This window comes from Mesoplodon mirus (genome assembly GCF_964341445.2).
Source record: "Mesoplodon mirus genome assembly, chromosome: 3".
Classification (NCBI taxonomy): Eukaryota; Metazoa; Chordata; class Mammalia; order Artiodactyla; family Ziphiidae; genus Mesoplodon; species Mesoplodon mirus.
The window spans coordinates 119,706,470-119,722,683 of record NC_138978.1 but is presented as its reverse complement, the minus strand read 5'-3'; the positions used below and the strand labels follow the sequence as shown (position 1 = coordinate 119,722,683).

At 39.0% G+C, this 16,214-nt stretch overlaps 1 protein-coding gene across 4 annotated transcripts in view; it reads left to right on the top strand.

Moving 5' to 3' along the window:
- Window positions 1–16,214, top strand: part of ASH1L (ASH1 like histone lysine methyltransferase) — a 217,893-nt gene that overhangs the window by 133,451 nt on the left and 68,228 nt on the right. For all 4 annotated transcript variants that reach the window (XM_082612810.1, XM_082612811.1, XM_082612809.1 and 1 more), the window contains one exon: window positions 14,927–15,021. In XM_082612810.1, the coding sequence (XP_082468936.1) occupies window positions 14,927–15,021 (95 nt within the window). The remainder of the gene's footprint in view (window positions 1–14,926; window positions 15,022–16,214) is intronic.

The window sequence follows — 16,214 nt, the reverse complement described above, 5'->3', positions numbered from 1 at the left end:
CCACAGCAAACGTCATTCTCAATGGTGAAAAACTGAAAGCATTTCCTCTAAGATCAGGAACAAGACAAGGATGTCCAGTCTCACCACTGTTATTCAACATAGATTTCGAAGTCCTAGCCACGGCAATCAGAGAAGAAAAAGAAATAAAAGGAATACAAATTGGAAAAAAAGAAGTAAAACTGTCACTGTTTGCAGATGACATGACACTATACATAGAGAATCCTAAAAATGCCACCAGAAAACTACTAGAGCTAATCAATGAATTTGGTAAAGTTGCAGGATATAAAATTAATGCACAGAACTCTCTTGCATTCCTATACACTAATGATGAAAAATCTGAAAGAGAAATTAAGGAAACACTCCCATTTACCATTCCAACAAAAAGAATAAAATACCTAGGAATAAACCTACCTAGGGAGACAAAAAACCTGTATGCAGAAAACCATAAGACACTGATGAAAGAAATTAAAGATGATACCAAGAGATGGAGAGATATACCATGTTTTTGGATTGGAAGAATCAATATTGTGAAAATGACTATACTACCCAAAGCAATCTACAGATTCAGTGGAATCCCTGTCAAATTACCAATGGCTTTTTTTTACAGAAGTAGAAGAAAAAATCTTAAAATTTTATGGAGACACAAAAGACCCTGAATAGCCAAAGCAGTCTTGAGGGAAAAAAAAAACAGAGCTGGAGGAATCAGACTCCCTGACTTCAGACTATAGTATAAAGCTACATTAATCAAGACAATATGGTATTGGCACAAAAGCAGAAACATAGATCAGTGCAACAAGATAGAAGGCCCAGAGATAAACCCATGCACCTATGGTCAACTAGTCTATGACAGAGGAGGCAAGGATATACAATGTAGAAAAGACAGTCTCTTCAATAAGTGGCTGGGAAAGCTGGACAGCTACATGTAAAAGAATGAAATTAGAACATTCCCTAACACCATACACAAAAATAAACTCAAGGTGGATTCGAGACCTAAATTTAAGACCGAACACTATAAAACTCTTAGAGGAAAACATAGGAAGAACATTCTTTGACATAAATCACAGCAAGATCTTTTTTGATCCACCTCCTAGAGTAATGGAAATAAAAACAAAAATAAACAAATGGGACTTAATGAAACTTAAAAGCTTTTGCACAGCGAAGGAAACAATAAACAGGACTAAAAGACAACCCTCAGAATGGGAGAAAATATTTGCAAATGAATCAACGGACAAAGGATTAATCTCCAAAATATATAAACAGCTCATGCGGCTCAATATTAAAGAAACAAACAACTCAATCCAAAAATGGGCAGAAGACCTAAATAGACATTTCTCCAAGGAAGACATACAAATGGCCAAGAAGCACATGAAAAGCTGCTCAACATCACTAATTGTTAGAGAAATGCAAATCAAAACTACAATGAGGGCTTCCCTGGTGGCGCAGTGGTTGAGAGTCCGCCTGCCGATGCAGGGGAACGGGTTCATGCCCCGGTCCGGGAAGATCCCACATGCTGCAGGGCGGCTGGGCCTGTGAGCCATGGCCGCTGAGCCTGCGCTTCCGGAGCCTGTGCTCTGCAACGGGAGAGGCCACAGCAGTGAGAGGCCCGCGTACCGCAAAAAAAAAAAAAAAAAAAAAAAAACTACAGTGAGATATCACCTCACACCGGTTAGAATGGGCATCATCAGAAAATGTACAAACAACAAATGCTGGAGAGGGTGTGGAGGAAAGGGAACCTTCTTGCACTGTTGGTGGGAATGTAAATTGATACAGCCACTACAGAGAACAGTATGGAGGTTCTTTAAAAAACGAAAAATAGAATTACCATATGATCCAGCAATCCCACTACTGGGCATATCCCCAGAGAAAACCATAATTCAAAAAGACACATGCACCCCAGTGTTCATTGCAGCACTATTTACAATAGCCAGGGCATGGAAGAAACCTAAATGCCCATCGACAGACGAATGGATAAAGAAGATGTGGTACATTTACACAATGGAATATTACTCAGCCATAGAAAGGAATGAAATTGGGTCATTTGTTGAGACGTGGATGGATCTAGAGACTGTCATACAGAGTGAAGTAAGTCAGAAAGAGAAAAACAAATATCATATGTTAACACATGTATGTGGAACCTAGAAAAATTGTACAAATGAACCGGTTTCCAGGGCAGAAGTTGAGACACAATGTAGAGAACAAACGTATGGACACCAAGGGGGGAAAGCTGCAGGGGGCGGGGGGCGGTGATGAATTGGGTAATTAGGATTGGCATGTATACACTGATGTGTATGAAATTGATGACTAATAAGAACCTGCTGTATAAAAAAATAAAATAAAATTCAAAAAGTAAAAAAAAAAGAAAAAAGATACATGCACCCCAGTGTGCATTGCAGCACTTTTTACAATAACCAGGACATGGAGCCACCCTCAATGTCCATCAATAGAGGAATGGATAAAGAAGATGTGTCACATATATACAATAAAATATTACTCGGCCATAAAAAAGAATGAAACAATGCCATTTACAGCAACATGGATGGACCTAGAGATTGTCATACTAAGTGAAGTAAGTTAGAGAAAAAAATATCATATGATATCACTTATATGTGAAATCTAAAAAAAGGCTACAAATGAACTTATCTGCAAAACAGAAATAGAGTTACAGATGTAGAAAATAAACTTATGGCTACAGGGGGGTAAGGGAGGAGGGGGATAAATTGGAAGATTGGGATTGACACATACACACTACTGTATATAAAATAGATAACTAATAAGGACCTACTGTATAGCACAGAGAACTCTACTCAATACTGTGTAATGACCTATATGGGAAAAGAATCTAAAGAAGAGTGGATATATGTATATGTATATAACAGATTCACTTTGCTGTACACCTGAAACTAATGCAACATTGTAAGTCAACTATACCCCAGTAAAAATTTTCAAGTATTCTTCATATGAAAAATGCAATAGGTTTTTCAGTGAAACCCATACATAAGAGTACTAAGTATACAGTTGTCTGTTCTTGGTGGGAAAATCTAGCAGATTTCTCACATGATTATCATATTCACAGAGATCATAACATTGTATCTCCTCAAACATCAGCATAGCAAAAATTAGGGGAATAGCTGTTACAGATTCAATAACTTATCCAAAATGGCTCTTGTGCAAGGTATCAGTTTTACTTTCTCAGTTCCTCTTTGTAGTTAAGTCTCCACTCTAAGGTGGAGATTTTACCACATAAATATTTTTAAATTTTATAGAAATACAAGCATTTGATTTACACAGTTGTGTTAATTTCTGCTGTACGCAAAGTGACTCAGTTATATATATACCTTTTCATATTCTTTTCCATTATGGTTTATCACAGTGTATTAAATATAGTTCTCTGTGCTATATAGTAGGACCTTGTTGTTTATCCATCCTGTATATACTAGTTTGCATCTGCTAATCCCAAACTCTGAATCCTTCCCTCCCCGACCCCCACCCCCTTGGCAACCACAAGTGTGTTCTGTATGTCTGTGAGTCTGTTTCTGTTACTTAGATATGTTTATTTGTGTTGTATTTTAGATTCCACATATAAGTTATTGTCATATGGTATTTGTCTTTTCTCTTTCTGACTTACTCAGTATGATAATCTCTGGTTGCATCCATGTTGCTGCAAATGGCATTATTTCATTCTTTTTTATAGCTGAGTAGTATTCCATTGTGTGTGTAGATAGATACGTAGATAGATAGATAGATAGATAGTTATACACACACGCACCACATCTTCTTTATCCATTCATCTGTCAGTGGACATTTAGGTTGTGGACCTTTAGGTTGTTTCCATGTCTTGGCTATTGTCAGTGATGCTGCTATGAACATAGGGGGTGCATGTATCTTCTTGGATTATAGTTTTGTATGGATATATGCCCAGGAGTAGGATTGCTGGATCATGTGGCAACTCTGTTTTTAGTTTTTTAAGGAACTGCCATACTGTTTCCCGTAATGGCTGCACCAGTTTACCTTCCCACCTACAGTGTAAGAGGGTTCCCTTTTCACCACACCCTCCCCAACATTTATTGTTTGTAGACTTTTTATTTATGGCCATTCTGACTGGTGTGAAGTGGTACCTCATTGTAGTTTTGATTTGCATTTCTCTAATAATTAGCGATGATAAGCATCTTTTATCTGCCTATTGGCCATCTGTATGTCTTCTTTGGAAAAATGTCTATTTGGGTCTTCTGCCCATTTTTCAATTGGGTTGTTTGGTTTTTTGTTACTGCGTTGTGTGAGCTGTTTGTATATTTTGGAAATTCTTGTATCCTGCCACCTTGCTGAATTCGTTTACCAGTTTTAGTAGTTTTTGTATGGAACCTCTAGGGTTTTCTATTTCTTTTTTTAAAATATAAATTTATTTATTTATTTATTTATTTATTGGCTGCGTTGGGTCTTGGTTACTGTGCGCGGGCTTTCTCTAGTTGCGGCAGGCGGTGGCTACTCTTTGTTGCAGTGCATGAGCTTCTCATTGTGGTAGCTTCTCTTGCTGCAGAGCATGGGCTCTAGGCGCGCGGGCTTTAGTAGTTGTGGCATGCGGGCTCAGTAGTTGTGGCTTGCAGGCTGTAGAGCGCAGGCTCAGTAGTTGTGGCACATGGGCTTAGTTGGTCCACAGCATTTGGGATCTTTCTGGATCAGGGCTCAAATCCGTGTCCCACGCATTGGCAGGTGGATTCTTAACCACTGCACCACCAGGGAAGTCCTAGGATTTTCTGTATGTAGTATCGTGTCATCTGCATCTAAGGACAATTTTACCAATTTAAATACCTTTTATTTCTTTTTCTTGTCTGATTGCTATGGCTAAGACTTCCAATACTATGTTAAGAGAAGTGGTAAGAGTGGGCATCCTTGTCTTGTTACAGATTTTAGTGGGAAGCTTTCAGCTTTTCACTGTTGAGTATTATATTGACTCTGGGATTGTCATAAATAGCTTTTATTATGTTGATATATTCCATCTGTACCCAGTTTGGTAAGAGTTTTTATCATGAATGGGTGTTGAACTTTATTCAATGCTTTTTCTGCATCTATTGAGTTGATCATGTGGTTTTTATCTTTTCTTTTGTTGATGTGGTGTATCACATTGATTGATTTGAGTATGTTGAACCATTCTTGTGACTCTGGAATGAATCCAACTTGGTCATGGTGTATATCTCTTACCACATATATTTGTTTAGTGATTTCTGATTAAGTATCATTAATTTGATGTAAAATAAGGCCAATTTTATTTACATATATTGATATATACAGTATATTATTAATTAATATACAAAAATATCCTTGTAATATGATTATAGCAACTAGAGCAACATGTTTCTAAGGGTTCAGAATCAGCTACTGGTTGGAAACCTTTATAAAAGTTTTAAGTTACTTTTCTGTCAGATGTATTTTATTGCCCTTATCAACTCACCTACAAAGATGAGGAACCAAAAGCCTTCCAACTCTCCTCTATCATATTTCACATGGGAGACCTATAACTGTAGGAAAATCCCATCTTATTTTATTTCATTTTTTAAATTTTTTTAATTTATTTTTTATTTTATTATTATTAGTAGTAGTTTTTTTTGCGGTACGTGGGCCTCTCACTGTTGTGGCCTCTCCTGTTGCGGAGCACAGGCTCCGGACACACAGGCTCAGTGGCCATGGCTCACGGGCCCAGCCGCTCCGCGGCATGTAGGATCTTCCCGGACTGGGGCACGAACCCGTGTCCCCTGCATTAGCAGGCAGACTCTCAACCACTGCGCCACCAGGGAAGCCCCATTTTGTTTTATTTTATTTGGCTGCTCTGGGTCTTCGTTGTGGCGCTCGGACTTGTCTAGTTGTGGCACCTGGGCTGTCTTGTTGCGGCGTGCAGGCTCCAGAGCGCACGGGCTCAGTAGCTGTGGCTCATGGGCTCTCTAGTTGTGGCGTGCAGGCTTAGTTGCCCCGCGGCATGTGGGATCTTTGTTCCCTGACCAAGGATCAGACCCGTGTCTCCTGAATTGGAAGGCGGATTCTTAACCACTGGACCACCAGGGAAGTCCCTGTAGGAAAATCCTCTTACTTTAAAACCCCCTATTTTTCAGTGTTCCCGACCTGCCAAGAGTGACATTTCTTACTCCCTTTAAATTATGGGATTCCATAAGCCATAGAATAAATAGCAGGCCAGTTTCCTGAGAGGACTCTATAGGTATCATTTACGCTTATGAAGTATACATCTTGTCCTTATTAGTGATCTTGTCATATAAAATTAAATAAGATTCTTCATGGTTACAAATTTGGTTTATCCAATTATATATCATACTGAACCTACATAATATAACTACATGGTCATAAAAAGTATAGAAACCGTTAGGTAATAGAAAATATATTTGTTGGTCTCTGCCCCCAGTTTCTGATACAGGACTCCTAAAATCCTTATAATTTCCTAAGGGATAGGAAAATTTTGGAGCGTCTCTTGTTCTAATATTTGTCTTTGACTCTATCCCTGACACAGGGCTCCTAAAACCCTTGTAAATTCCTAAGTGATAAGAGCACTATGAGCATCTTTTTTTTTCTAAAAGGCATCTCTGGGTGGGCTCCTGGATGGCCCTTGGTCATCAGAAAGTCCAAGCCATGATTAGAAGTTTGGAATTTTCAGCCCCATCCTGCCATCCTCCGGAAAAGGGAGAGGGCCTGGAAATTTGAGTTAATAATTGATCATGCCTATGTTAGAAAGCCTCTATAAAATCCCAGTAGTACAGAGTTCAGAGATCTTCCAGGTTGGTGAACAATTGGAGGTACAAGGAGAGTGACACACCCAGAGAGGTAATGGAAGCTCTACACCTCTTCCTACATACTTTGCCTATGCATCTCTCCCATCTGGATGTTCACCTGTATCCTTTATCATATCCTTTAATAAGCTGGTAAACGTAAGTAAGTGTTTCCCTGAGTTCTGTGACTGGTGACCAGCTATAGCAAATTAATCAGACCTGAGAGAGGGGGTAATGGGGACCTCCAATTTGTAGGACATAAGTTGTGTATAAACTGGGGACTTACTGTTTTCAGTTGACATCTGAGGTAGAGTGGAGGCAGTCTTGTGAGACTGAGCCCTTAACCTGTGGGATCTGACAGTGTCTCCAGGTAGGTAGTGTTAGACTTGAGTTAAATTTTAGGACACCTAGCTGGTGTGAAGAGAATTGGTTGACGTCGTGAAAAACTTCCACACATTTTATGACCAAAGGTGTCAGAAGTCAAGTGTTCTGTATAAAAATAAGGCAATACACAGGAAAGAAACTCACAGTAGGGAAGAACTGGGTGTTTTGCACATAGGAAGGAAAATGGGTTTTTTGAAATAGGAGCATAAAAAGCAGTTTACATTATATGTACACAGGCATACCTCAGAGACACTGCAGGTTCAATACCAGACCACTGCAATGAAGTGAATATTGCAAGAAAGGGAGTCACACGGAGGTCTTGGTTTCCCAGCACATGTGAAAGATATATTTACACTATACTGTAGTCTATTAAGTGTGCAATAGCATTGTGTCTAAAAAAACAATGTACATGCCTTAATTAAAAAATATTGCTAAAAAGTGCTAACCGTCATCTGAATCTTCAGCGAGTTGTAATCTTTTTGCTGATAGAGGGCCTCGCCTCGATGTTGATGGCTGCTGACTGATCAGGGTGGTGGTTGCTGAAGGCTGGGGTGGCTGAGGCAGTTTCTAAAGACAAGGCAGCAGTGCAGTTTGCTGCATCTTTGACTCTTCCTTTCATGAATGATTTCTCTGCAGCATGCAGTACTCTTTTTTCTCTCATGCAATGCTCTTTTTTTTTTTTTTTTTTTTTCTTTTCGGTACGCGGGCCTCTCACTGTTGTGGCCTCAACCGTTGCGGAGCACAGGCTCTGGACGCGCAGGCTCAGCGGCCATGGCTCACGGGCCCAGCCACTCGGCGGCACGTGGGATCTTCCCGGACCGGGGCACAAACCCATGTCCCCTGCATCGGCAGGCGGACTCTTAACCACTGCGCCACCAAGGAAGCCCCATGCAATGCTCTTTGATAGCATTTTACCCAGAGAACTTCTTTCAAAATTGGAGTCAATCCTCTCAAACCCTGTCACTGCCTTAGCAACTAAGTTTATGTAATATTCTAAATCTTTTGTTGCCATTTCAACAAAATCTTCACAGCGTCTTCACCAGGAGTAGATTCCATCTCAAGAAGCCACTTTCTTTGCTCATCCATACGAAGCAGCTCCTCATCCGTGAAAATTTTACCACGAGAGTGCGGCAGTTCAGTCTCACCTTCAGGCTCCCCTTCTATTTCTAGTTCTCTTGCTATTTCCAACACATCTGCAGTTACTTCTTACACTGAAGTCTTGAACCCCTCAAAGTCACCCATGAGGGTTGGGAACGACTTCCAAACTCCTGTTAATGTTGATATTTTGACCTCCTCCTGTGAACCACAAATGTTCTTAATGGCATCTAGAATCTTTTCCAGAAGGTTTTCAATTTCCTTTGCCCAGATCCATCAGAGGAATCATTATCTGTGGCAGCTGTAGCCTTATGAAATGTATTTCTTAAATAATAAGACTTGAATGTGGAAATTACTCCTTGATCCATGGGCTGCAGAGTGGATGCTGTGCTAGCCAGCATGAAAACAACATTAATCTCGTTGTACATCTCCATCAGAGCTCTTGGGTGACCAGGTGCATTGTCAATGAGCAGTAATGTTTTGAAAGGAACCTTTTTTCCTGAGCAGTAGGTCTCAACAGTGGACTTTGTCAACAGATGTGCTGTCGTCCAGGCTTTGTTGTTCCATTGGAAAGAGCAGAGGCAGAGTAGATTTAGCATAATTCGAAAGGACCCTAGGATTTTTGGAATGGTAAATGAGCACTGGCTTCAACTTAAAGTCACCGGCTGCATTAGCCTCTAACAAGAGAGAGTCAGCCTGTCCTTTGAACCTTTGAGCCAGGCACTGACTTCTCTCTAGCTATGAAGTCCTAGATGGCATCTTCCTCCAGTATAAGGCTGTTTCATCTACACTGAAAATCTGTTGTTTCGTGTAGCCACCTTCATTAATGATCTTAGCTAGGTCTTCTGGATAACTTGCTGTAGCTTGTACATCAGCACTCGCTGCTTCCCCTTGTACCTCGATGTTAAACCTCATGAACCAACCTCTGCTAGCTTTAAGTTTTTTTTCTGCAACTTCTTCACATCTCTCAGCCTTCACAGAACTGAAGAGAGTTAGGGCCTTGCTCTGGATTAGACTTTGGCTTATGGGAATGTTGTGGCTGGTTTGACCTTCTATCCAGACCACTCAAGCTTTCTCCATGTCAGCAATAGGGCTGTTCTACTTTCTTATCACTTGTGTGTTCACTGGAGTAGCACTTTTAATTTCCTTCAAGAACTTTTCCTTTTCATTCACAGCTTGGCTAACTGTTTGGCGCAAGAGGTCTAGCTTTCAGCCTGTCTCGGCTTAAGGCATTGCCTTCCTCACTAAGCTTAATCATTTCTAGCTTTTGATTTAAAGTGAGAGACGTGCGACTCTTCCTTTCACTTGAACTCTTAGAGGCCACTGTAGGGTTATTAGTTGGCCTAATTTCAATATTGCTGTGTCTCAGGGGATAGGGAGGCCTGAGGAAAGGGAGAGAGACGGGGCGTTGGGTGGGGGGTGGGAGACGGGGGGGCAGGGAATGTCTGGCTGGTAGAGCAGTCAGAGCACATACAGCATTTATTAAGTTTACCGTCTTATATGGACATGGTTTGAGGCTCCCCAAAACAATTACAAGAGTAACATCAGTGGGCTTCCCTGGTGGCGCTGTGGTTGGGAGTCCGCCTGCCGATGCAGGGGACACGGGTTCGTGCCCCGGTCCAGGAAGATCCCACATGCCTTGGAGTGGCTGGGCCCGTGAGCCATGGCCACTGAGCCTGTGCGTCCGGAGCCTGTGCTCTGCAACAGGAGAGGCCGCAGCAGTGAGAGGCCCGCGTACCGCAAAAAAAAAAAAAAGAGTAACATCAGTGATCACTGATCACAGATCACCATAACAAATATAATAATGAAAAAGTTTGAAATATTGTGAGAATTACCAAAATGTGACACAGAGACAAGAAGTGAGAGAATGCCCTTGGAAAAATGGCACTGTAGACTTGCTCCAAGCAGGGTTGCCACAAAACTTTCAATTTGTAATAAAAAAAAACACAGTACCTGCAAAGTGCAGTAAAATAAGGTAAGGTGTGACTGTATATATAATATTGTGAACAGTTTTTTAGGTTTGACCAATCAGCATGTATTTTTTTTTAAACAGAAATTTTATTAAGTTCTCCTGTAGGCTTATAATTTATATTAGGAACGTTTACAGGATTTTTTTTTTCTTAATTTAAGGCTTTGGAACAGTATACCAGTTTAAAAGTATTTAATTCCAGTGTGTACAGTGATCACCTAATAACTTCAGGGTTATATAGAAAGATTAAGAAGAAAGAAAAGGTCTTTATTATACACTCATTAAAATATAATATTTACTACAGTTAAATCAGTTTTATAGTGCTAGGTAATTCTTATTTTGCTGATCTTGAGTTGAACAGTCTGTTTTCACAAAATCGTTTGTTTCCTGGCTAAAAATTTCCTGGAAATTCTAGCTCTGTCCCTTTTTACAGTCTAACAAGTATCTGTTTAAGGTGATGCTATCAGTTATAACGTACAGGGAAATCTGTACCCATAATCTTATTGCCACTAGTATCATTAGTCAAAAATAACTGAGATTATCATTTACTGAGGGTTTTTTGATACTTCTTCCAGCAGTCTTAATCATAAAGATTTAACCAAAAATTGCTCAGAGAATGAAAACATTATAGAAAGGTAAGACACTGACAATTCTCCATACTCTTCTAATGCATCCAATAAAATACATGTTATGATTGTCACTAACTGACAAGGATTTCAAACCTAGGGGGGATAAAAAGTTCTTGATAAAGAGGATAAAATTTTTGACAGTTACTGTTCCAATCAAGTATAGGAACATTAGTGTACTTTTCTCCAGTCTTAAAAGTACACAATGGGATTTCCTTGGTGACACAGTGGTTAAGAATCTGCCTGCCAGTGCAGGGGACACAGGTTCGAGCCTTGGTCCGATAAGATCCCATATAAGCAACTAAGCAACTAAGAGCAACTAAGCCCGTGTGCCACAACCACTGAGCCTGTGCTCTAGGGCCCGCGAGCCACAAGTACTGAGCCCATGTGCCATAGCTACTGAAGCCCATGCGCCTAGAGCCCGTGCTCCGCAACAAGAGAAGCCACCGCAGTGAGAAGCCTGCGCACTGCATGGAAGAGTAGCCCCTGCTTGCCACAACTAGAGAAAAGCCCATGCACAGCAGCAAAGACCCAGTGCAGCCAAAAATAAATAAAATAAATAAAAATTTTTTAAAAACAGCATTCACTTTATTAAAAAATTAAAAATATGTCAGGGACTTCCCTGGTGGTCCAGTGGTTAAGATTCCATACTGCCACTGCAGGGGGCAAAGGTTCTATCCCTGGTCAGGGAAGTTCTGCAAGCCACACAGTGTGGCAAAAAAATAAATAAAAAAAAAACAAGTGTGGGAGTAAGTCCTTGGTGTGACTTACCAGCTGTCTGGGATACTTCTAAGATAGTTTGAGTATAAAAGACATCTTAATAGTTTTATTATTTTGAGTTTTGGGCCTAGATTAGAGTTGACAAGATTTGAAAATAAGATGATAAATGCCTAAAGCCAAGAAATGACTGTAGACAATATTTAAGATAAACATAATAGCATTAATTGCATAATAGCAATTAATGATTATTAGGAACACTAACTTTTTATATTTTTCCTTAAATAATCATATATTTTTCTCCCATATGATGGTGGATTTGCCTGTTTTAATTAGATATCCTCCCATCCAAGTGATAAATTATTAAAACTAATAATCTACCAAAGAGAGAGAAAGTTGGCCACAAATACTGAATTGGTTACATTTATAAATAGAACATTGTGAAAGGCAAACTAACTTCTTTTGACAATAAAGGCAAAAGAGCTTTTTTCATTTACACACTTATACATAGCACTAGTAGCCTCATTTTTGCAACTTCAGCCACAGGCTAGAGTAAACACCTGTCACAGCAACTGTTTTGTTTTTTTTTTTTACTGTCCAGACTACTGTGAGTTACGGCAGTTTTGTATCTGAAATGGCTACTCTTTATTCCTACAGGTATAAAGATTTTCTCCTGTGATTTGAACTGATAGTGGCACACAAATGAATACCACAGAAAATGCCAGGAAAGTTCAGAATCTCCAAGACAAACTGACAGAGACAACCACATTCTCTCTCTTAATATACCACTCCTCAGAGCTCACACAGAATGGAGTATTTAAAACAATGAGAGAGCCTTCCATGTTGTTGTAACCAACACGGAAATAAATGGTTATGTCTAAATTAGAACCAAAGTCAGACTTGGCTAAGACCTAGGAAAACAGTTTCTCACATGATTATCATATCCATAATGATGTCATGCATCTTAGGTATCAGCATTGCAAAATCAAGGATAAATTTGAGTTTTTTAGGGAATCAGTCGGTAATTGATAGGATATATTCAAGGTTTCATTTATTTGAGGGCGTAAAACTATGCAGGTGACCCTGAATTTTTTTGTGATTTTGCTTGTTTGTTCACTTCAGGGTGCCAGGTATTTTCTTTTGCGACTACTGCCCCCTATATGCTTGCTTACCCTTTGGCACCAGGGTAAAATACCAGTTTTGCTTCCATTCCTATGTTAGCTGGATGAAAACTTTTACGTATTTCTTTAAGTAGTTTGGATATGTCTTGAATCTAGTAAGGTGTAGACCAAATTTTCTTTCATGCCGAGTGCTTGGTTCTAGACACAGTTGTTTTCTTGATCTATTTGACTTTGATGGTGAAGAAATATAGTTTTTAGTTGGTTAAAAAATGCATCTTTGTGTTCACAATCATTTTGGGGGCCACTTTTTTAAAATGAGAAAAGTGGTCTTTAGATATAAGTAGAACAGTCTAGCATCTTTCCTTTCCTTCTTTGTAACTGTCCTCCAAACTACTTACCACTGGCTTTAAACTTCTACATGACTTAGTTTCTAACTTTACCTGGACTGCTTCAGCCTCCTTTCATTTCTTCTAATTCTCCAATCTCATTTAAGCTTTCATCTTATACCAGCTATTTCCTCTGCCTGATCTTCCATTTCCCAGATCCTCTCCTGAGTATCAGTAGCATTTACATTTTAGCGTAATGTCACTGCCTTAGAAAAGCCTTCCCAAATTACTTGCTATTCATCACATTTTAATTATTTGCCTAGCATTTATTATTTTCTGGGTTTTATTTTTTCATTTTCTTAGTTTTTGTTATTTCCTTATTGTATATCTACCCAAGTAAACTGTCTTTTTCCCCACTGTTTCTTAGTACTTGGAACAGGGCCTGGACTTAATGAGTGCTCAGTAATTGTTGAATAAATAAATGAATGATTCACTAGAAAGAACCAGTCTTCAAATAAGAACTAAAGGTTCTATAAATAACTTACTTCTTTGGGTCTCAATTTTCTCATCTGCAAAGTGTGTATTAACATACCTACTTGTTACAAGATATAATAGACTAGACTTGTTTTTTGAAAGGCAGTATGTCATAATTCATGAAAGAAATATATCCACCTTGCTTTATTTACTGGAACTTTAAGCCAAAATAAAATCAGAGTCGACTGAATGAGGCTCTCCTCTTTTTCTCATTTCCTTTTTCCTCCCTTCTTTTTTTCCCTTCCTTTTATGTGTCTGTGAAATCTCTTCAGGTTTTAATCTCATAACAAACATTAGGAACACAGACCCAGTAAGATGAGTGGAAGAGGTAAAAGCTGATGGGACATGGTGGAATAAAATAAAAAGAATTGTAAATGAATAGGAGTTTAGCAAGAAACTAAGGTTTTCATCCTGAATCTCCTTGCCAGCTAGAAAAATTAAAGCAAGTCATTTAGCCTTGTAGGGCATCAGTTTTCAAATCTGTAAACTAGAGTTAACATTTCTTACCTACTTCACGGGATTGACATAAATGATAATATGTGAAAGTACTTTATAAATCATTAACCAAATATAAGGCAGTCCTTATGATCAGATCTGAAATTTAGGTTCCTTCTGCAAAACTGTTGGAGAATGCTAGTGCATTGGAGATGCATTGGAGAATGCATCTTATGTATAATTCCTAAAAGACAATTCCAGAAATTCGGATTTTAAAAATATATGAAAATACTTAGTATCCCTCCCCCTCCAAAAAAACGGGTTTAAGATTTAAGCCACTGTTAAAAACAAATACTCGCTTTTTTTCCCCTATTCACAATTTTATTTACAAACCAGATATGTGTATAAGTCAACTATTTTTGACATGTAGAACAAGTCACACAAAATAGTTCATGCACATAAACCATTTGTTATTGTTAATTTTCTTTGTCCCTTTTTATGAGAGTCACATGAAATGACTAGTTTGGAATCAGAATTATAGAAAAATAACATACTTTTGTAGCTACACTTTAAAAAAATTATCACTCTAAATTGTGAATTTGGAATTTTGCTACTTTATGAAATCTTAAATATAGCTCAATTGGATTACATAAACATTTTTAAATTAATTAAAGCCCCCCAGTATTTTTGCATAAATTACTGTGAAGCCAAGTTCATTCCTTATTATATTTATAAAGGTGATTTTTAACTCAAAATAGTATTGCATTCTCTTAAATTGAATATAATTTACCTACAACACTATGTTAGTTCCAGAGGTACAACATAGTGATTCGATTACAAAATGATCACCACTAAAACAAATTTTCGATAGAGTGATTTTTTTTTTTTTCTATTTTACCACAAAAGGAAATTTCATTGCCTCTCACTGTTTTCCATTCTTTTCTAATCACAGCCCAAAGAGCCGATTGATCCAATTAAAGAAAGAGAAGCTGGAATACACTCCGGGAGAGCATGAATATGGATTATTCCCAGCCCCCATTCATGTCGGTGAGTACTCAGTATACAGACTATATTACTGAGAAGAAATGGTATTTCTTGAGTTTGGGTGAAATGTCTTTGTGTTCTTATTATTTCTACATCTCCAGTGGGGTCAAGTCTTTACCATTTAATTATAGTTACTCTGAAGAATTTTGCAAACCCTTTTGCCGTCTAGGGGTCAAAATGACGTAAATCTTATTCACCGGAGTTTCAATAAACAACACTATATCTGTAACATTTGATTCTCTAAGTAAGTCATCTAGGAAAACCCAACTATTCATTACTTCAGTTTCAAGTGTTTTCTGTGTTCAAAGGGAGATGATTTGTGGATATGTAATAATCAAAGGAAAAGGGTCCACTGCTTTTTCTGATTGTTTATATGCTTGAAAATTTGTGTGTGTGTGTGTGTGTTTACTGATTTTTTTTTAATCAGTTATACATATACATATGTTCCCATATCCCCTCCCTCTTGCATCTCCCTCCCACCCTCCCTATCCCACCCCTCCGGGCGGTCACAAAGCACCGAGCTGATCTCCCTGTGCTATGCGGCTGCTTCCCACTAGCTATCTACCTTACGTTTGGTAGTGTATATATGTCCATGCCTCTCTTCCGCTTTATGCTTGAAAATTGATGAAGATTTATCTCTCTGTTTATTTTTGGAGAAAATTCAAGTCTCTGTTTAGCATTTTAAAAATAATACCTTCCAGGATCATACCATTGAGCTTATCAGATAAGTAAAGTGTACCTAGAAGGCATCCTGGATTTCCTGGATTGGCCTCATCCAGTCCATCTCCAAGTTCTGTTATTTTCATCCTTGAAATATATCCTACTTCTCTTCAAATTCCATTGCCATTATTCAAGTCCATGACACTTTTTTTTTTTTTTTTTTTTTTGCGGTACACGGGCCTCTCACTGTTGTGGCCTCTCCCGTTGCGGAGCACAGGCTCTGGACACGCAGGCTCAGCGGCCATGGCTCACGGGCCCAGCCGCTCCGCGGCATGTGGGATCTTACCGGACCCGGGCACGAACCCGTGTCCCGTGCATCGGCAGGCGGACCCTCAACCACTGCGCCACCAGGGAAGCCCCCATGACACTATTATCTTTTGCTCAGGCCATTGCAATAGCCTTCTAACAGATCTGTCCACTTCCATTCTTGCTCCCTTCCAATCTACTCTCCACACAGTAAAAAGGGAAATGATTTT